Source organism: Balaenoptera ricei, chromosome 9 (assembly GCF_028023285.1).
Source record: "Balaenoptera ricei isolate mBalRic1 chromosome 9, mBalRic1.hap2, whole genome shotgun sequence".
NCBI classification, from domain to species: domain Eukaryota; kingdom Metazoa; phylum Chordata; class Mammalia; order Artiodactyla; family Balaenopteridae; genus Balaenoptera; species Balaenoptera ricei.
Genome location: NC_082647.1, coordinates 80451669 through 80474803, shown reverse-complemented (window position 1 = coordinate 80474803; position 23135 = coordinate 80451669). Strand labels below are relative to the sequence as shown.

The 23135-nt window shown below is 36.0% G+C and overlaps 1 protein-coding gene across 1 annotated transcript in view; it reads right to left on the bottom strand.

Moving 5' to 3' along the window:
• SEMA3A (semaphorin 3A) overlaps nucleotides 1-18945 on the bottom strand; it is a 227304-nt gene extending 208359 nt beyond the window's left edge. Inside the window, exon 1 of the mRNA XM_059932864.1 lies at nucleotides 18598-18945. Coding sequence (XP_059788847.1) covers nucleotides 18598-18709 — 112 coding nt within the window. The 5' untranslated portion in view covers nucleotides 18710-18945. The remainder of the gene's footprint in view (nucleotides 1-18597) is intronic.
• Between the last annotated feature and the right edge of the window lie 4190 nt (nucleotides 18946-23135).

The window sequence follows — 23135 nt, the reverse complement described above, 5'->3', positions numbered from 1 at the left end:
TAATACAATAGAGGGAAAAGGCAGTCAAACAAATTGTCTTTCCCCTCCAAATACAGCTTACGTTTTTACCTAATTGCTCACAGCACTATCTCAACTCTCGACTTATCTTACTTGTACCCATCTTTGACTTCTCAGCTCTCATCTCAATCCTTTGTAAAGAATGCCTCCTCAAAAAAAAAAAAAAAAAAAGAATGCCTCCTCTGCTTCTCCATTATACTTATTATTTTTTCTACACTTTTATCACTTGACCTGATACCTCATTTTGTGAGCCATTCCTATATTTTCTATCAAAATGCAATATTACTGGGCACTCACCATGCCAATTGCTTTGCTAGTACTCCATGTGTATCATCCATGATACATTTTAAAAGGGTACCAGCTAAACCTCATGTAATCTACAGAAGCATCCAAAAGGGTAGATCTTTTATTATTCCCATCTTTTAAACAAACACTGAGTTTTAGTGGGGCATATTGTCCAAGGTCACATAGTCAAGTGTCAGATTTGAGCCCCAGTTTCCTGATTACTAACACCATGTTCTTAACTACTATGTTCTACCGATTCTAAGTAGATTATTGTTCTGGGCTTGGTACCATGCACCTAAAATGTACTTAAACATATGAATTAAAAATAATGATGATGACAATTTTTATGGGATATTTAAACATTTCCATTGGAAACTGAAGGATAAAAGACTGAATAGGTACTGAATACCTCTTTTGTGTCATGCACTGTGTGCTCAGAGAAATCAAGTTAACTGCCCATGATTATTCAGTTAGTACCTGAACGTACCTCATATGATTTTTAAAAATATGCTTAAGGAAACTAATATACTAAACACTTCATGAACTACCCTTAACACTTTCTCTTCTGTTTATTGTTTATTTACTTCCATCACCTAGAATGTTTTCTATTCTTCCTCTCTCCTCCGCACTTGCCAAAAGGCTCTTTGAGGCCCACCTCAAATTCTTCTTCTCGCAAGAGGATTTTCCTGATCCATGGCCTCTGTGATATCTTAATTTTCCGAATTCTCACAGTCCTTTGTTAGGATACATTACTCTTTGCACATCTGTGTCACAATGGGTGTTTTAACAAACTCTTCCCCTTGGGGTAGAATTCACGTTATCTTTGTACATATTCCACAATGTATAGTGTACTTCATTGCATACCATATTAGTATGAGGGATGATCAAAGATTATAAAGAATCACTGATCACTGACATACTCAGATTTTCAGAACTGGCTCCCGTTGCCTCACTATCTGCTACCCCTTTCCATAAAGATTAAATTAATTTTCAGTTAATTTTGTGGCTCCTTAGATAAGCTATACACATTATGCCTCATGTCTCCAGATTGTGCTTCTACCAGAAAGGCCTTCCCCATTCTTCCTTGGAAAATTTTCTTCATCCTTATATGTCTAGCTTAATTTTCACTCCCTGTAAAACATATTTTCTCTATGCTCAATAGCATACTGCAGCATAATTAACAAGCCACTGTCACCTCTAAATCTCATAGCATTTGTTTTATATCTAACTGATGGACCAATTTGCCTTATTGTTGGGTAGTATACTTTCTGGAGCACTGTGTTGTGAGGTTCTTGAGAAAAGGGATTAACCCTATATGATTTTCTTGTCATAGTAATCATTATAGTGATTGGTGCATAGTTATTCTTAGTAAATTTTTGTCCATTTGAAATGAGTTTGTTTTAAAAGAACATTTTCTGGATGAGAAAGAGAATACTATTTAAAGAAGCAAGAGCATAATAGCATGGAAATATGTACTGAGTAATCAGAGTTACAGTAAAACCCTAGACCAAACTGCAACAACAACAACAACACACGGGCACATGCATCTGAGCTGAAGAATTTGTCTTTCTTTTAGGACTGTTCACATCCAGCAGCTGAGTCAACGCTTCTCCATTCCTGGTCATTCTCCCTCTCCTCACATTCCTCTACTATTGCTCTAGGAAATAAACTCCAAATGGCAACTGGCATTTGTCTAGTAGGCTGAGGAATTAATTCTATTTTGTAAAACTTCCATATTTTAAAAAATTAGCCCAATGATATACTAAACCCTAATTAATCTGGGTGGATATAGGAGGGTAGGATTCTTCCGCATGGGGACTGTGTCTTTTATCTCTGTCCCGTTTGTCAGAGACCCTGCACCAGAACATGCCTGCTGAATGAAGGATGGCATGTAGAGCCATTCTATATTGGTGAATTTTATTTAAATATTTAGCATAATGATTGTTCCTTGGTTCTCTCGAGTACATATGTTAGAATGAGTTTTGTTTGTTTTACTATGAGTAAATTGGGGCTATAACAGATCTGATTTCAGTCTAACAAAATATGATCTTTTTTTTTCATTGAAAAGATGATAAATTAATGTTTAAATATTCATCTTTGATTTATTTTATTTTACTTTCTTTCCCTCTACTAGTTGTGTGTGTGTGTCTGGTAACACTACTTTGAATTCCTGTTATTTTAATATCCAGCTTTACACAGAGCAGATGGTAAAAATATTTTAAAAGAGGCACAGCACCATCATACTGAGACTAAGAGTTTCATTGTTTTGAATTTAAAGAAAGGGGAACATTTATTTTTATTATATCTGTTGCCTTTGCCGGGAGATTTGATTCAGGTTTATATGTTCAAAATTTACGAAATGTTACGAAGCATAGGAATACATATATACACACATATATATAAATATAAAAAGTATATTATAGGCAAAAACCAAATTGATATCATGTTAACAGAAAAAGGGGGGCATTAATATTAATACAGGGCAACTGCAGTTAATCTAAAATGCAACCCTTGGCAAAAAAGTAGTTTTTCAGAGATAGACTGATGTAATTATGTCTAACTACCGCTACTTACATTTTAATAATTACTCAAAGTAAAAAATATTTGCCTTTAAATGTTGTGTCCTAAAAATAATGTAACAGCACAAAGTAGCACTATATTTTACATTTATTGTACTTTACTAAGAAAACACTAACAGTTTTAAGAATTCATCGCTGATTATTTTTACATTTAAGTTACTATTAAAAGGCGAGTAGCTCTTTGTGATGTGGTTATAATTTATAACCACAGACAGTCTAAGTTTTTAAGCTAAAACTATGCCTCACCTTCACATATCATTTACATATACTGATTGCTTCCACATGTCTGGCATAAGGTAAAAGAGTTTATGAGCATTGTAATATTGCTAAAGCCACAAAGAAATAAAATTCATCTTTGTCTAGAGTACCTCAGAAACTTATTCATGCTGGTGCATAAAGTGTTTTCCAAAGGAATTCTGCCTTCCAGGAAAGTCCTTTAAAAGCCAACTGTGGTTAGTGTCACCTCCCCTTCTGACAACGTCTAGATTTCCCAGTCTGGCTTCCCAGTGTCTTCTGTTAGACAAAAGCCCCTTTAAGTGGCTCCCAACATGTTCTTCATTCTATTTACTAGCTTCAGACTGCAAGTTTATTTTCTCGAATGACTGCATATCATTTTTCCTGCAAGTGGGTTATTCTCCATCACAGGAGGTTCATAGAATTGGTCTGAAAGACCCAGACTTCATATCTACAATGTTTCATTCAGACTCGGGGACATATTAAATGGGAATATTGTGTTAATTCCTCTGTGGATTCAATACTTTTTAAGTTGTCATGAAGGATGTTGTGTCTTCATGGACCAAGACATAACAAAATAATATTCAAGGCAACCATTACACCATTTGACAGGATATGCTATAAGTACAGGAGCTAATAAAACTAGTCATTTCCTGGTTATTTTTACTGAATATTAAATGGCTGACATTGGTTCATGTTGAAAACACAAACTGGAACTTATAATCTGCGAGATGCAGGCAACTCTTCTCTTAAGAAACAGGTGCTCCCTTGCTCAGCCTGGCTCACTAAGTATTGAGAGCCAGAAGACCTAAAAATCATGTCTGCTTTCATCCCCATAATTAGTGGTTTTTAAAATTAATTAATTAATTAATTAATTAATTAATTGGCTGTGTTGGGTCTTCGTTGCTGCACATGGGCTTTCTCCAGTTGCGGCGAGCGGGGGCTATTCTTCGTCGAGGTGTGCGGGCTTCTCATTGCGGTGGCTTCCCTTGTTGCACAGCATGGGCCCTAGAGCACGCGGGCTTCAGTAGTTGTGTCACGTGGGCTCAGTAGTTGTGGCTCATGGGCTCTAGAGCACAGGCTCAGTAGTTGTGGTGCACGGGTTTAGTTGCTCCATGGCATGTGGGATCTTCCCAGACCAGGGATCCAACCGGTGTCCCCTGCATTGGCAGGTGGATTCTTAACCACTGCACCACCAGGGAAGTCCCCCCATGATCAGTGTCATGTATACCCTCATCCATAGTCCACACTTAAAACTGTGACAAGCAACAAGTCAACACCAAGACATTTAAGGGCACTTATGTAGGACTGAAAGGCTGAATGTTAGACTCAGCTTTTTAAATTTTTTTCCAACTGTCTACTTGCAACACTAGCTTTTCACAAAGCGTTCTCCTGTAGTCACTGACCAGCCGACATTGACAAACTTCATGTTTTCAAAGATTCGCACTATTATGCTACGTGTCTCTGAAAGAAGCACATTACAAATATAAGAACTGTGATTTTCTTTGTATTATTAGCATTTATTAATTTGGTTCACAAAATAAGTCTAATAGCTAGAGAATGCATGCATGCATACCCACTCTGAATGAGCAAAACACTGTAACCTAGAACCTATGCAGTTATTAATCTGCCTCAAGGAATTAATAGTTAATGAATCTCTTCCATGTACCAAGCACTGACTGAACACCTTACACGTGTATTGTCAATATCCCAATAACAGCTACTGTAAAGTAGCTATTGTCCCCATGTTAGAGAAGGGCAACCTGAGGCTAAAATACATGCCAGAGTCCAAACACCTAGAAAATGCCTGAGTCAGTTCACTGCTTTCTTTGCTATGCTTACATTCCTCTTGTATTGGTGAAATTTTTGTTCCAGCAGCTAAATTCAAAAAGGCCACTAATTTTCAAAAGGCCAGCAAATAGGTACTTGAACTCTGTAAACACAGCATGACTTACTATTCAGTAATACTAAATAATGACAACACATATGATCAAATATATATAATTTTAATTGAATATGTGCTATCATTTTGTATACTCCAAGAATGTGAACTTTTATTCTTTAGTAAATGTGAAAAGGTAGTAAATCTGCTATTAGCTCTATAAAGAAAACTAATTTGTATGAAAAAGATGGTGTAATATGTACAATGGAGAATCTGTTCGGGAGACTATGACCCTTAGTGTATGCTGCTTGTGGTACAGTTCGATATTCTGGACTGAGACCTGTACTAAAGAAACCAATCGCTATAACATTGCTCATTTCACTTCCTTATATGGCATCTGCTTAGAATAGACTAAACAGATTCTTTCAGAATTAATGTGCAGATGTTTATATAGATGGGAACAGAAGTACTGTCATAGAGTAGACAGTTTTTTTCCAATTTGACAGCTAAAGAGCAAAGCCAATCAGATAAGTAGTAATCTCGTTTCTGATGAAACAGTAGGCACAACGGACACTGTGCCTTGCTAAGTGATTTCATGCGTGCCAGAAAGAAACTATTTGTTTGAGTCACTGGGTCTCATTTTGTTGTTATGCTAGAAATCTTTCTCAAGAATCTGTCTGGCTTAGGGGGTTGAATGATAGAGAAAGGACGTCTGCTCTGTTAGAGTGAGCAGAGGCAACCTTAATTCTGCTCTGAATAAGCACCTTGGGAAGCAAAAGAAGGCTGAGACCCTATTGAACATGAAGAACATGCAGGGAAAGTAAGAAAGCTCCATGGCTCCAGGTCAGCATGTGAGAGCCCAACAGGGAATCTGAGGCTTAGGAGTAGCTGCTCTGAGTACAGCTTCTAATTTTATCTAGTTAGAATCAAATGCAAAGGAGTGAATCTCTGCTTTCCACCCCAGGAGAAAAGAAAAAAATTCATCAAAAGAATGATGAACTCATATAATATGGTGATCGGGGAAAAAAAAAAAAAGTCACCTTTGATACCTTGCTTTGCCTAAATAGTGACTTTGTGACAGAGTAAAATGCATGTATCATTCCTCATCAGAAGTTTTACATGTATAGTCTGCCATAAACTTAAGAATATTTGAAGGACTTAGTACATAATGTAGAATATTTTTAGGTAGAGCTATATCCTAAATGACACTCAATTGTTGGAATTTACAATTTTATATGAAATCATAAATATCTGCAGTTTTTCTTAAGTATAACTTGCATTTTTCTGGGCATGTGAAAATATATGCTCTATGTAGATAAGGTGAGCTACATGCCCATATATGAAGTCTCTGTACCCCAAGAAAACAAGGTCATTACGTGAAGCCTAACCTGAGCTATAAGTCTTGTTACAGAATCTTGCTTCTGCATCTCAGATGATGACTCAGTAATTCAGAACTGAAGCCCTACTTCCAGGATTCGGGATGCCTAAAGCGTTGCTTTGCACCTGCCACTCACTTATAAACTTAAAAAAATTTCATCATCTATTACTCTAATCTAAAGTTTAAATCCTGTAAACTCTGTTTCAAAGTTCCCTACCATTTATCGGTATTTGAACTGCTTCTGTAGCCTTCAATTATTTTTCTTCCCATCAAATAATTCACTACTTGATTTTACAAACCTTTAAACTGGGCTATGTTTTGATCTCAAATCCATTGTTTATATGGTCTCACCTCTGCTCCTTAGCCCTCTCACCTGGAATGATTACCAGCCACCTCCTCACTTATTCCTTCAATCACTTCATTCAAGGAGTATTTAGTAAGGCTCTGTCATGCACAAGACTCCGTACTTGACTGAGAATATAAGATAGGTAAAGAGCAGGTGTGATCTTACAAAGTTGACAGTCTGTGTTTTCTCCCCTTCCGAATGCTAAGTTTCTTCAGGACAGGTGCCATATTATGTTTCCTACCTATGTTTCTCTGCCTGTTCAAAAGCCTTGCGAAAGGTGATACTCAAGTCGATGTCTGTTTGAGAGGACAGTGTCAGTACACAGTTGAGAGGGTGGGAGAGCATGCAGCAGCAAGGTCACAGCTGTGATGGGAAGGGAGTACTATATTGGGGCATGGTTGGGCTGTAAGGTGAAGAGAGTTTCACCTTCCAGATACTATCAATTGTTGTATAGTACTCCTAGTTGCAGAAAATTTAAAACTTATTGTTCTCGAATTCTCCAGATCCTCCTTACACACAATCATTCACCAAACCCAATTTTTCTATACGTTCAATGTGTCTCATCTCCAGCCTTTCTTTCTCATTTCAATTATCATGATCCTTATTCCGGCATTAATTTCCTCACGGCTGAACCATGGCAGGCCCTCCAAATAGCTCCTCTGTGCCCTAGACTACTTTAGGTTAATCATCCTTCTAGGTAAAACTAAGGAGTTTGGGCTTTAATCAGTAGGAACTTTTTAAAAAGGAAAGGTATAATTAGATTTGAACTTCAGAAAGAGTTGTAGGCAGTAATGACAGAAAGAAGAGATAATTATAGGCGGCTGCTGTCATAACAGGGCAAGTCATGATAAGAGCCTGACTTAACCTGGAGGAGACAAGAGGAAAGATTTGAGGGATGAACTCAAGAGGGAGAATCGATAGAACACTGAGACTGGTTAGATATAGGGAGAGTCAGCAAGGGGAAGGCAAAGATGCTAGTGGTCTGAACAACTAGGACAAAATGACAACCATCCCTGAAACTGGGAACAAAGAGGATAAACAAGTTTGTAGAGAGGACTGTGAGTATAGTTTTGAACAAACAAGTTGAGTTGGGGTTCCCTGTGACAGATCCAAGTGTAGATTTTCTGTGGCCTTTGCTATGTGGAAGGGGTACATGCAAAAGCCCCCAGCTTACGCAGCAACTGGTTCCCAGAACTTGTAGCATCTGAGGAAGTAATTTTCCCAAGCAGGGGCATGCGCAGACTGGGAAGAGCTCCCTGGGTAACCCTGGCTCACGCTCTCCAGTTGTCAGCTTTCTGCTGTGCTTCCCTTCCCAGTCATCAGTTGTGGGACACTTCTACATCTCAAGGGTCAAGAAGACTTATCTGTTTGTCCTTTAATCAGCATATTTTATAGATGTAAAGTTGAGACATTTAGACTAAAGTATATGATCACCACACTCTCTGTTCTAGGCACGATGTCTAGCTTTAGGTGTATGTGTGTAGAAGAGAGCCCTTAGAGAAAATTTAAAGTGGCAAAGTTACCTAATTAAGAAATTGCCATTTAATTTCTGTAGATTAATCTGCTAAAAATGAAAGCTTCCTAGCCTCTTCCCAAGAGAGACAGAAAGGCTTTTAATTTTTGAGGCCTAGAAACTTTTTCTATACCCTTAGGGGAAAATTAACAGATTTTGTTTTCCAAATGATAGACTTAGAGGAGATCTCTTTGGATAGGATAAGAAGATATGGGTTGAAGACTTTGTACTTCCAGAGAAAAGGGGTAGAGGAGGGTGGCCAGGGTCAGTTAAAAAGATCATTTATTTCAAGTCTGGAAAGACGAAAGGCTACTGTACTAGCGGGACCTGCTCACACACCGCATTCTGGAGGTGGAAGGACCTGAGAGGACCTGCGTGCTTTTAGAGGAAAGACACTACATGACCTGGAGCCAAGATGCTGAGAAGTCTTAATGGAAGGGCTACTGAAAGAGGCAATTTGGTAACTTCCCAGAGTGCTAGTGCCTAAGAGAGAGCAGAGAACTTGGCTCGGCAGCAGCACTGCACAGTAGAAGATGCTCTGGTAAGGTCAACCACTAAAGGACAGAAAATCATGGCCAGTCCTGAACCACTCAAGACCTGCCATCGAGCAAAGGGAGAGACAGTCTCCCATGACCTTTTGCCTCAGTCTGTGTTCTAGTGATTGGCATTCCATTTTCCATAATTCTCAAACATGATGTGATTTAGAAAAATAATGATTTGAATATAACTTTTCTTGTATTTGTTATGGATACACACACATATGAACTACGTATAAACACACTGATTTGTGTAGCTCTTCATCTACATATAATTCTGCAAGTACAAGGGATTATTCTATTATGACCAAAATTCCAAAAGTAACTTTTTGCAGTTTGTGTTGCAAAATACCACGAACCTACAACTTTGTCTAATATGTTATGAAATGTTCCAAGATTTTACTAGCCTGTTTGTTCTGAAACTAAGTTTCCTTTTTAAGTGAGCCAGAGGAACATCCTGAATGATAACAAAGTGCTAAGCAAATTAAAATATATGTAATATATGACTTTGCATTTAAAGACGTGGCACATAACAGGAATACACAGTTAAAGGGACATTTTAATACTTGATGATCATCATATAGATGATATGGGTGTCTTCATGTTAAAAACAAATATGATTTATAAAATAGCAGTTGCTCTTTTCAAAACTTGTTGGTGGATTGGTTACAGAAATAATAGAGTAAAGCAGAAAAAAAATACGAATTAACTAGGGGAACAAGAAGAAACCTGCATTCCAAACCAGTATATTTTATAATTTCAAGGAAAAATAGTCACAGTGTTTTCTATACTGGATAACAAAACTCAACTTTCCTCTTTTCTCCATTGGTTAGAAAGAAGCTTTTCTCATATACTTTATAGATAAATCTCAAAGGAGAGATGGAATAAGCCCAAATGACCACTGTGACCACTGTGGAAAAGTCTTTCAAGGATACGCCACTTGTCTGTCTTGCTCTCATTTTCAGTCAAACATAGACAAACACCTGTTAACTACATGACATTCCTAGCCTGACATACTGCAACTTTAAGTTCCCCTTGTTAAAGGACACACTTGTTTCCATATCACATTTGAATGCATAAAAAAATATATATATAACTGTATTATTACATGCTTTATAAAATATATTGCTTTTGTAAAAAAATATCCCCCAAATATTTTTTGATAGTGGTAATTGTCACTTTTTTCTATTTCTGCCTTCTCACATACTTCTTGTCTTTCAAGGCCCACCTTCCTTATGCTTTATTTTACAAAATTCCCTGAAGTCTTTAGGTAGATGTGATACCACCTTCCTCAGAAGTCCCATTATATATTCACTTTATTTATCCAAGAATCTACTTATTTATGAAGAAATCTGTCACTTGCCTTACATGGTTTTATGTGTTTGTCTTACATATAAAATACAAGTAAGAAATGCTTATTATTTATCATAACTTATTTTTGTAAATAATTGAAGTTTGCATAGCTAATGAAAACCTAGGTTCATTTAAACTAATTCTTAAAGGATGATTACAACAGAGCAGAGTCTATTCTCTTGAAGTTTCAAATTTGAAGGTAAAAATTAAAATTTCTGCACATATTATAAAGACTCACAAGTGCTTGTATAGTTTTGATTTGACCTCAGGCATAAAGAACTTTGTTTTGGCTTTCCCCAGATATATTCTGGAAGGGTTTGGACTAGGACTTAATCATTTTTAAACACCATGAATAACTATGATTTGTATGTAATAGCACTCTGGGTAGTTGTATTATTTCCTTTCCTACTGATACTTCTACCTTGTCACAAGACTAACATATATTTTATAAGACTGTAAAGTCAAGCATTGTACATTAATTTATATTCTAGATATCAATTATAGACCTATAAGTGGACTAAGGAAAGTAGCCTACTGTTCTCTCTCACCTCTCGATTATATAAGATTGGGATCCTAAACAACAAACTCAACATATATTTTGCACATCACACTTCAGCAAAGATTCCTGTGGCTCTTTCTTATCACATCTACTCTCCTGGGCAGGTGGGGTTTGGGAGCAAGGGCTGAGGATGGAAGTAGGTGGTGGTCCCAGGCCATAGAACACAGAGCCAAAGTAAGACAGAGGCTTACTTGGAGATGAAAAGCAAGGGGCAATGAGTAACTGCTGCTCTTGATAAGTGGAATCAAGGGTAAGAAGAAGCAAGGAAGGCTCTGCAACACTAATCTTAGCAAGTTGTCAGAGAGCAAAGCCAGGATTCTCCCAAAAGTGTGGACAATGAAATCTAGTCAATTTAAACTTTTAAACAATTGCATTTTCAACTTTGCTTGGTAGGACTGGTTTGTTCCACACAAAAATCCAGATACAGTAAGAGTGATGAGGAGACAGTATGTCTTTAGCCACTATTTGATTTTAGAATCGTCTCACTCACTTTCTTTTCTCATTATGTGTACTGAGATACAATAATAAGGGAACTCAGGGTATTTGTTGAAAGGAATGAAATAATTTCTCTCCTAGAGTCTTCTAAGATGCATTTATTGTTATATATTCTCCACCTCCTACTTGCAGGCAAACAAAGGTGACCCAGACACTTTCTGATTCAGTGCTGGAATAGGCTTGGCTCAGAGGAGACTCTATTTGTGGAGATATCACTGCCCTTTGCATGCACCTAAATGCCTCCACTGATATCCTCCTACCTTAGCATTTAGAACTGACTTTACTTTCTCTACCACATTATAATGTACTATTCACTTATAATGAATTGATTTATTACAGATTTGCATTAATTTTATACTCACTTATAAACAGGTATACTTTGCGTTTAAAAACAAGGTGTATCCAATGAAGCACAAGTTCATTCAGTGAGTGACTGTGCTAGCCTTTGAAATTACACCAATGAAAAACCATACAAATCTGGCCTTGAGAACCTCACAATCTCACACAACAAAGATGATCCACATAAGTAGTTTTCCGAACTAAAGAGCTCATTGGACATTTCAATAGAACTAAGCTTCATTTAGTTTGCTGATGAAGACTCAAGTGGGTGATGTTATATTTTATCCAAAGACATGTTCATGATTGCAGCAAAGAATTAAGTTACTGTAAAGTTTTGGTCAACATTGTTTCCCACGGCACATCTCTTCAAGCAAAGGAAACCTGGAAATGTAGTTTTAATGACTCATTCAAGAGATGACAAGACTCCCTAAATTCGTGGTCCCTTTCAGTTTTACTCTAAGCTTGTAGAAAATACTAAGACCAATTCATTCTTCATATTTATTCAACAGAATTTTATTTTTACTTATCTTTATCCCCTAATTCAAGTATAAATTGTATATCCTCTTATCCTGGGTTTGACAGAGTCCAGCTTTGTTACTGTCTGTAAATAGTGTGCAAATTCTCTATTTATACAGATGTTTATGTTTTGGCAATAGTAGGAGATAGTAACTGAAGACATTTAGACTTATTTGTGTCAGATAGAATTTATTGGTTCTTTGGTATGTTTAATTACGATAATAATTTAAAACAACCTACAAATCTAAAGGAGTCATTCTTTTAAAAATATATCAAATGTAATTTTCTAAACATTATTTTACCTTCTCAACTAGCCACTCTCCAATTATAAACGATGGTGATAATGTGCCACAGGCAGGCTGCCTAGCTCCTGTTAAGTGCACTTTATGATTCAGGCTTAAAATAATTATATATGTATTATTTATACATATCCACAGGACACTGTCCTTCTATCACTCTGATTGTTTGGTACTACTACTTCACTCATTATTTTGTTTACATTTTACAGACCAATTTCACATGTAAATTCTCATTTAAGTTAAATTACACTATTTATTTATTTAATTTTAGTTACAACAATCTACTTTTTGAGGGTCAGAACGTACCAATAAATGCAAAGAGCACATCAAATTCTGTAGCAAATTCCATTTTAACTAATGCTTCTGTTTTGTGCTTGTTAACGTATCCTGACTCTCATGCCAGTTTTTCCAAGCTTGGCCTCCACACACTACTCTGTGTGTATTTATCCTAGCAGCCTTCCCATTTCCAAACTAATGAAAGAACTGTCTCAAATTGCTAGTGCCACCTATTAGCGGAAGAATAGAACTGCAAATCATGGTAGGTCCTTTAAACAGCACCTTAGAAGTCATGAAGGGTAAAATCCATCCCAAGATTCACACTGGTTCTAACTTATGTTTACAACTGCTGGTCTTTTTAAAATCAGCTTTCACTGCATGAACTAAACTTAGATACTGTCATGAGTTTTGGAGATTTTACTTACAGCTTTGCATTAATGGATCATTTTATCATAGGTTTTTATTTTCATGAAGGTTTGATAAGTGCAGTGTCTTCATCAATTAATATGTAACTCTCTATGCTATAATATCATGACTTTGTAAATGAATGTTATAGATAATGATCAATTAAAAATCTATTTCAGTACTGGAAGATTTTTAAAAACTCAAGTATAAATTCTATTTAAAATAGTCCTGACTTTAGATTTTACAGTTCCCCAAAATGATGTAAAGGTGTGTGTGATATTTTGATCTTGGGAACTGTGATACGTAGGTATATCACTGAAGTTTAAATGAGAGAAACTGGGCTAAGAAGTTAAACCACACACTTCCTTACAGCTGACTTTAAGTTCTTGATAACTTTATAAGTTACTTAAATCTCACATCTCAAATACAATTATATATTCACACTAAACAGAAATAGATTATGCTCTGCAACCAACACTTTAACTTTTATTTTGTTACTAGGAGCATATGCAATCATACTGATGGATTCCAATTAAATTTATTCCTGAAAAATCCTTTAGTAGCATTAATTCTTCAATGTAGAATTTAAATATAATAGACTGAAAATCACAACATATTTTAAAATCATGTTTGATTGATGTATGATAATGAAAAAAAGAAAACAAAGAAAAATTAGTTATCACAGATCTATACCTCTATTTAGTTGCCTAAATATTTAGGCATTTCATTTCACTGACAATAGTGGAGTCTAGGAAATAATTTATATGAAGAGAAATAACAACCTAAAAAAGTTACAACTGGAAAATTCATCCCTTCAGTATTCAGGTTTCCTTAAGCTATTAAAGACTGTACATCATTATCAAAAGTTGGTGGGTTATCTTACATGGGGTGGTTTTGTGGTCTCAGTCATTTTCTTACTTGCCAAAGTCTGCACTGATAAGTTATTATTTCAAAGGCCAATCTGGTTGGCAGCTCCAAACAGAGAAGCCTCAAACTGGAGACTTTCACTAGCTCTCATTTGATCTGACCAGCACTGGATTGCAAGATGTGATACTGTGCATTTCGTTGTATTTTGTTTTTTATTATTTTGCCTGGATATACTTGTCGAGTAGATAAATAAAAAGTTCTAGTTTTCAGCGTGCTCAAATCGAAGACTTCAGAATCAAAATATGATTTTTAAAGTTAATAGAATTGGGGAAGAAAAGGCCATGCTAAATAAGAATCAGCAAATAAGAGATCTGATGCCATATATGCAGTGACTATTGGAGAAAAGGTATTGCAAAGAATTTATAATGTCTTTGCTCTGTGAAAATATACATGTTATTACCCTACTTTTCAAAGACACATTCCATTTTAGCTATGAGGAGATTTCCAGTATAAGACAAATTCCATTGTATATTATTATTTGAATACTTGAGATATTTATGAAGACTTTTCATGAGACTCAAAAGATCACGCCTGGGGCTTCCCTGGTGGCGCAGTGGTTAAGAATCTGCCTGCCAATGCATGGAACACGGGTTCGAGCCCTGGTCCGGGAAGATCCCACATGCCGCGGAGCACTAAGCCCGTGCGCCACAACTACTGAGACTGCTCTCTAGAGCCCGCAAGCCACAACTACTAAGCCTGCATGCCACAACTACTGAAGCCCACGTGCCTAGAGCCCGTGCTCTGCAACAAGAGAAGCCACCACGATGAGAAGCCCGTGCACCACAACAAAGAGTAGTCCCCGCTCGCTGCAACTAGAGAAAGCCCGCGTGCAGCAGTGAAGACCCAATGCAGCCAAAGATAATAAAATAAATATTAAAAAAAAGATCATGTCTGCTATAATATACATATGTAATTTAACATATGACTATCTTTAAAACCAATAACAATTTTATTTGTAAAGTATTTTATTATAATTTATCACCTGTAGATTGCCAAGATTGCTTTTATTAACTCTAAAGTATTAACATAAATTTTGTCCTTCATGTATATTCATGTATTCATACATGTGTACACATATATGTATGAATATGTAAATATATGTTTGTGCTTTTGGCAGACTAATGAAAATCCCAGAAAAGTCAACAAGTTTAATTAGTAAGTCATTATTCATACAAATTAAATTTTGAAGTGGTCATAATATGTTGAATAATGGCAAATAAAAAAGGTTTTGCAAATTTTAATTCATAATTTTTAATTAAACATTATCATCTATCAGAAAGATATGCCTAAGAATTTTGATTTAACTAATAATCTCATTCTTACAATAATTAAACAATTTGACTCTGGAAAAAAAACAAAACAAAAAAACCTTTACAAAGTATGAAAAGAAAGCCTCTGAAATGTCTACCATTTATTTAACGGCTATTTACTAAGCCCTCCCTATGAAGGTAAAGTTAAAGGCACTGATTTAATCTTTGGATTCACGTGATCACCGTCACATTCAGACTTGCATGTGTCTTTGATTTCTACTAAAACTGAAGTACACAATGTCCTGGAAAAGCTCATTACATTGAGTGATGGAACGTTTGTCATTTGTTTAAAACCCCAGACCTAGTTTATTTCCTTGTGATTTCCATAGGTTTTTCTGAAGTCTTCATTTTACCACACATTCCAAAAGGAAGATTTTATGATAATCTGGTATTTCATGAGAAAAGTGAAATTTGACTAGTTTCGTAGGGCAAATAAACAGTTATGCATCAATTTTAAAAAGAAGCATTATAACATTTAGCTATATTACATGAATTTAAGGAAGGGAAAAGTATCTATGAGTGAATGTTTCTTGAGGATAATTTGTATGTGACTGCTGAGATTTACAGAGTTCTCACATTTGCTTCCCCCGCAAGGATTCTAAATCAGATTGGTTCAGAGGAAAAGCCAGCCTACCCCATTTTTCTAATATTATCACTTCTCCAGATGGTCCTGAAAACATCTATTCAACTCCTGTTCCTAGAAAGTAAAGAGGTACCGTATTAGATATGTATGTATATCCACTACAAAGGCTGCCTTCTTGTTCTTACTTCTTTTTCTTTCTCATTTAACGTATCAAATCTCTTTTATCTCCTACCAGGCAAAATGACAAGTAGAAAAGTAAGCACAGTGATTGCCTGAAACTTCGTCTTGGCAACCTGAGCAATGAGAGGGTTAATGGTGGATCTTTGAAAACAAGTGACCATGGGAAATTAGGGTTGGCAGGGATTTAACTCTTCATGAATCATGCTGGAATATTTTTAAGGGCAAAGCAGTGGATGTTTTAACTGTGTTTGACATCTAATTAAAGAGGAAAAAGAAGTAGCTAAAAAAAAAATCTCTATCACAGCTTAAAAACAAAGTACTGACAATTGGCTACCAGGCAGTTGCTTTGGCAAAACAAGTGTACATGTAGAGACAAAAAGGTAATGACAGACCAATAAAATGACAGAAGAAAAATTGCTTGGGCCATCCCTATTATTCTTTTTGCTGTTGTTCATTTCACAGTTTGTTTTACCAAATTGCCAAGCTCTAGGTATATCAATAGAATTGTTATGTAGCTGTAGGGCAGTTTTTGGTTTAAAGGAAAGCAGAATAATTCTAATGGATACCATTACTAAAAAGAGCTCATAAAGACAGTTTCAAATATATACATCTTGTCAATATATACAACTCACTTCATTAGACAAGTTTAAAGCATTTGTATATAACAAAGGGCTATTCTAATTAAATGCTATCTTTTAATATGTAGAAAGAACTGGTGCCTCTTCTATTAATGGAGAGTAATCCATTACCATGGAAATAAAATTCTTGCAAAATAAATAAGTATAATTCTCAATTCCTATTGATTTTGCAATTTATTTAGCACTTAGTCAAGTATCTCCAAATATAGTAGATTTTTAAAATGCATGTCATGTTTCAAACTTACTCCAAAATTATAGCATATAGCTATTCACGTCTTCAGGAAGTAAACTCGTATGTAAAACTTACTCATGAGGAATATAAACTTGAAGAAAGTAGACGATTAACCTAAGAATCATTGGATGAAATACTCTCAAAGAGTAAAAATAGAAAACAAAAACTGATGAAAACACAGATACCATAATATCATATACTAGGAAAATAATTTAAAGACAGTTACTATATAAAGACATAACTGGGATTTAATTAAATATTTAATGGATGCCATATGATTATTTTTAAAAACCTTATATAATGAGTACAGTTGCAATTCTGCTTGCTAATGTTTAAAATTCATTCTCATTTTAATAACCAAAAAATTATACCAAAAATAAATATATTTTCCAATTCAATGTATTTTATCTAAGTATTAAATACAAACAAACACATTTAGTAGGTGTTTAATTTTCTAATCCAAAGTGTGAAAAATTACATCTGTCTTTCCTATTTTGTGGTTCTCATTCACACTAGAGTACTCAGAAAGAGATGTTCCCTATCATGTGAAAATTAAAGAATATCTTTTCTGGCATAAGAGCAATGTATAGTAGACAGACATCTCTACAGATAGATGCAATAATTTTCTTTCACATCATAGGCTAAAAACGAAATATAATTGAAGCTTCTTATTGCCCCACCCCCAACTGTAGAAATTTGAGAATCATAAGAAAGCAACACCCTAGGGAGTAAAACTACTTGAGTTAAAACAGTTTACTCTTCAACTCCATTTTAATAATACCTCAGTTATATAAATATTCTCTTCCATTAAAAGTTATATATATATCATGTTGGAATCCATATTAGCATGATATTATACATCTATCTATAAAATCTATCTAAACAAATATAGAACAAATATTTTCTTTAAAATCCTCATTAAAAAAACAAGCATACACACTAAGATGTAACCAGACCGATCATGTGATAAGGCTTTTTTTTTCTTCTTAAATTTATACTTTTTTTGAAAAGAAGTTCACACAGCTAGCTTTACAACTAGAAAGTAGTATCTCTTCAGTTCTCACTGAAGTACATATAGAGTCAAATAACATTACATTTCAAAGGCTTTAGCTTTGCACCAATTAGCCAAATACACAGTCTTTTGTACAATCATAACACACTGTGGAAAAACTAGTCTGTTCTCTCCAGTTTATATTCTCTTGGCAAACCATGATCTACTGCTTATGTTAAGCATCTGATTGTCAGATTTGAACAAACTGAATATTCATGATGACAATTAACCATTTACTGTCTAAAACTAAGAAAATACAATTTATCATAATAATTATTATAGGTGAGGCACTCACATCTACAAAGAGACCATTGTTGCAATAGTGGTTTTTAAAAATATTTTAACAGGAGTAGAGTTAGAAAAATTATCAGGATATATGATCACATATATAGATCAGCATTTACCAGGCATTCAGCTTTTCTCTGCAAATGTGATTAAATGCTCTTTGTTTGCATTTAAATTGTCATATATCCAACAGAAGCCATGCTTTTATAAAAAAGTGTTTCAGTCATCTCCAAGAGACACACACACACGATCACAAAGGTTTCCCAGGTTAAACTAAAGGTTTTACGGATTAGGTTGGGAGGGAGTTCAAGGAATGAAAAGGCAGGGGGCAGGGGGGCATTAGAAAGCTAGCCAAATAAAAGGAAAAGAAAAACTTACCTTTGTAGGATAATTTCAGCCTTGGCACATTGTTCTTCCCATTTTGATAGTTCGCTCTTGCTGTAAGTAATACTCCCCAGAAAAGACAGACAATCCTAGCGAACCAGCCCATGCTGCAGACGCTGTGGGTCCTATGCTGCTTCAGTCTCGGGTCCTGTATTGTGCGGCCACAGAAGTTCAAACAATCTGGAAACTGGAGGTAACAGGTGATTTAGGTCAGTTTCATTCATAAATGCAGACAATCAAGACCTCCAGGCAATACTAACACCTCTTCTTCTGTAACAGTCACTGAAGCCCAGAAACTTCAAACCCTCCAAAAAAAAAAAAAAAAAAAAATCAAGCCAGGCACCGGATAATGAGGCACAACTGTTGTGTGGAAAGAAAAAAAAAAATCAACAAGGGCTGCAGCAGTGGTGCTTAAGAAGCAGTTCCTTTTATCTAGACTCTTCTGATAGCTGGCGGACTCTAATCCTGCTCCCTGCTTCATTCGGCTCCGGGGAAGCAGAATGAAAGGGGAACAGAGAGAGAGAGCGAGAGAGAGCGAGAGAGCGAGAGAGCGAGAGAGCGAGAGAGCGAGAGAGCGAGAGAGAGAGAGAGAGAGAGAGAGAGAGGGAGAGAGAGAGGAACCGTGAGCAGCGCGGACTTTTCCTGTACACATGTAGGGAGAGATGACACAAGATCCCACAGACAGGTTTTCCCAACACTCACTAGACTGGCTGACAATGGGAGAACAGGCGAGCTCAACCCACTCCCCTTCCCTCCTGTCACACAACACATGCAAAAAACATCTCGTAGAGATTAGAGCCGGGAGCAGAACACTCCAGCGTGCCTGTGAAAGGCATGTAGCTATAAATTTACTTCCCAAGGCAAGCGTTGTTTTATAGCCATTTTTAGGTGCAATTTTGATGAAAAAAATCTGAATCCTGCTACCTACATAATTTACAACTCATGCTCATTATATAATTCTGCTTGAACTTGTGCGTTGTATGTTATACGTACGTTTATGCCTATATACGTATATGGATATGCATATATATGTCTGTCCTTTTCATCAATATAACTTTAACCACTGGAGGTTTTAAAGCCTTGTTAGCAATCATTCCCTCCTCCCAACAAACCCCCTTGGATCAACCACCCGGTTCCCCCGCCCCACTGCAATTTCAGGGAAGAAATTCCTAGTAAAGCCCATTTCAACAATCAGCTCAAGACAAATATAGGTCCACTGAGAATTATAAATTACAACAGGGGATTCTCAAAAGGATACTCAGAATTTAAAAACATGTATGGTTTTCCAGCTCCTGGAATGCTCTGGCTAACATTTTTAATGCATCACATCTCATTAATTAAAGCCACTTCCCTAGTTTTGGTTTAAAGGGCAGAGGAAGATGACAAAGTTCACAAAAGTCCCTGCTGGGTGTCAAGGACCAACATAAAGAGAATATCTCTGTGTCTTCATGAGCTGGTGAAGGGTTCCTAAATTTTCTGTGGACATATATGCACGTATTCAGGCAGTCATACAAACACCATTAATTCTTTTCCAAACAGGCATGTTGTCTGAGGTGTTTAAATTTCCTTTCGTATTTTCTTTCAATTTTTCTCAAAGCTGATATCCTTATGGCTTTTTTTGAGGAAGGGCGTATGAAGATCAACAGGACAGAACTTTCCCTTCTTTATTCCCCAACTCTCTCTACTCTGCACCCTCCCTCCACCCCACATACAAAACATGTTAGAAATATGGAGGAGAGAGCTCTATTTCAGTCATACGGAAATTTCTTGGCTGAAAGGAGAGGGTGAGTCTTACAATTAAAAACATAAACACTTATTGGAAGTGGTTTAGTATTCTTATAAAAAATGACCTAAGCATTGTCACTACAGCTTTCATTACTTAATGTCTATAGACCAATAGAGAAAGAGCAACTCCCTCTCTCCCTCTCTCCCTCCCTCTCTCCCTCTGTGTGTGTGTGTGTGTGTGTGTGTGTGTGTTTGCGTGAGTGTAGGTGGACGAGGAGGAAGAGAATGAAGAGGGTTTAAAGGGGGGAGAATGGGGGAGGGGAGGAGGAATTCTCTTTCTACTTCACTAGATTGATTCATCAAACAGACCCTATTGTATTTGTCAGTTTCCGCCAGCCTATTGATCAGTCAGTATTGTTAAGAAAATAAAATCCAAAAATAATGTTGATTTTACTGATTCCCACACTTGTTATCCTGAGCACTTTTCACGCTCTAGGCAATGGATTAAGGCTGCAAATGACAAGAGGCTTGTCTGTCTTCCATGGATTACTCTCTATAGACATTCATTCTGCAGAGGAATTCATGTCACCTTGGGATTATTTAGAAGATTGGACTAATGAATTATCCTATTGAAATACCACATATGATTAAACACTTTAAATACTTGTACCATTTTCATTAATACATATTGTAAATATTTCTTTTTCTCCAGCTCTTGTTACGTAGACTAGGAGAGCAAGTTTATATTTGTCAAAACTAAACAGGATAAGCAAATTTAGAAATGTATCCATTTCACTTGCGTAATGTCTAATCCTGAAACATTTTGATGTTGTCCAGGAAAAATAAAAGGTTGTAGGCAAAATTCAGATAAAAGAGGGTCAGAATTGACTCCATGGAGAAGAAAGACATTCAATCTGGAGTTTGAACCACAAAATCATGACAGAATTACTTTATTTTGTAAAATAAATAACAATGTTGAAGCCTGGAATTTGGTAGCACTGACACCCCATGTTTATATACACACAAATTTTTTTTAAAACTTTAATATACTTATTTACATTTGACATTTTTCTTACCCTCTAAAATTTTTATGATCGTTGGGTCTTTTCAAACAATTGAAAGTTTAGTGAATTCACATTTATATTTACTTATCTGTAGATTTTTTTAATTAAAAAAATGTGAGAATAGGAAATTCTTTATGTAAGCATAACCGTTCTAGACTGATTAAATTATAAAATTGTAGAAAAGTGTGCCCACAGATAGAATTTTTTTAATTGTGGAAGGAAAGAAAGAGAGAGAGAGAGGGAGAGGGAGAGAGGGAGGGAGGGAGGGAGGGGAGAAGAGAGGAAGGAAGAAAGGGGGAAGGAAGGAAGGAACTACTTCCTGAAAAATACTTACCAAAGTATTTGTAATATTATATTTCTACTGCTTTCTCAATTGACTTTGGTCAGGGTTAAATAAAGTTATTTTCAATGTTTTTCTTATACATCCAAACATGTGAGGGATAACCAAGGTTAAACCTATTTCGGAATTGAGGTAGATGCAAAGTTGAGGTGGACCTGGGTGGATGTCATCAGAATCTATTAAAATGTGCATGTGTGAAATGTGAATTTTGATTCACCTCCCAAGAAACATCACTCCCTACTCTGAGAATCTGTGACCTCAGCCCTGACACGGTCAAGCCTGCTGTATTTGCCACATTAACCATTGATTTTGCTGCATCATTTACGTTTTTAAAAGTCATACATAGTATATTGACCTTTTAACGTTGAGTTTTTTTAAGGTACAAGTGAAAAATCTTATTTTGTTTCTCTTAAAGCAGTATCTCTATTTTCAATTATTTTCTAACCCACAATCTACATCATATGCTATAATTTACTCGCAACTGAGTTTATAATATCTTCTTAAATTTCAAGTTTTCAGAGGTGATTAAGTCCTGCTACAGAGTCAAATTTAAGCAGGTGTTTAATATGATGAGCATGCTGTTGTATATACTTCTGTCAAATAAATCAGTAGTTTTTAATCTCACCCCACTCCATATTGAGATGGATTACAGAGACTTCCAAGTATAAAACTCTTGACAGGCAGTTTTCTGGGTGGCGGGCTTGATTTTCTAGAGAAACAGCTCTTCCAACTTCACAACAGTTTGGTTAACTCTTGTTTTTCAGTAAAGACCGGTACAGTCAGAGAAGATACGTGTTAAAGCAATTCTCCATTGGAAATGTATTTCTGATCTTTTCATATGTTAGCTAAAACCAATGTGTACATTTTTTAAATGTCCACTTTCTATAATTTGTTATTTATTAATGAAACAAACTGGGATGGCAATAAACATTGCAGTTTAATAGCAGAAATCGTTCTCATTTGTGAGATGGTATTCCAAGTGCTTCCCCAGGTTAGAGACAGCCTGAAACTTTCTGTGAGTGGTAGGTAAAAATACTTGCTATATTTGTGCATAAAAGAATATAAGGAGAAACACAGTTTAGATATATTTAAGAGATTGAGTGGATTAAGTGTACTTGATGTTATGGTGCGCTTCATTAAACATACCTGCCTCTCCCTGCAATCCCACTCCACCCCCGTTTCATTGTGGTTAGATAAACACCCTCAAAGTGTGTGCCAGCCACAGAAGTAGATGACCTCTTTAAGAGAAATTATGGAGTAAAGAATTTCAAAAGGAGTTGGTTAACCAGCTCTCCTAAGAAACAACACCAAGAAGGAAACCAATACTAAAAAACAAACACAAATTTCCATACTCCTCCCAAGGTGTTATTTAATTGAGTCATGTAAAAAAATCTATATTAGTT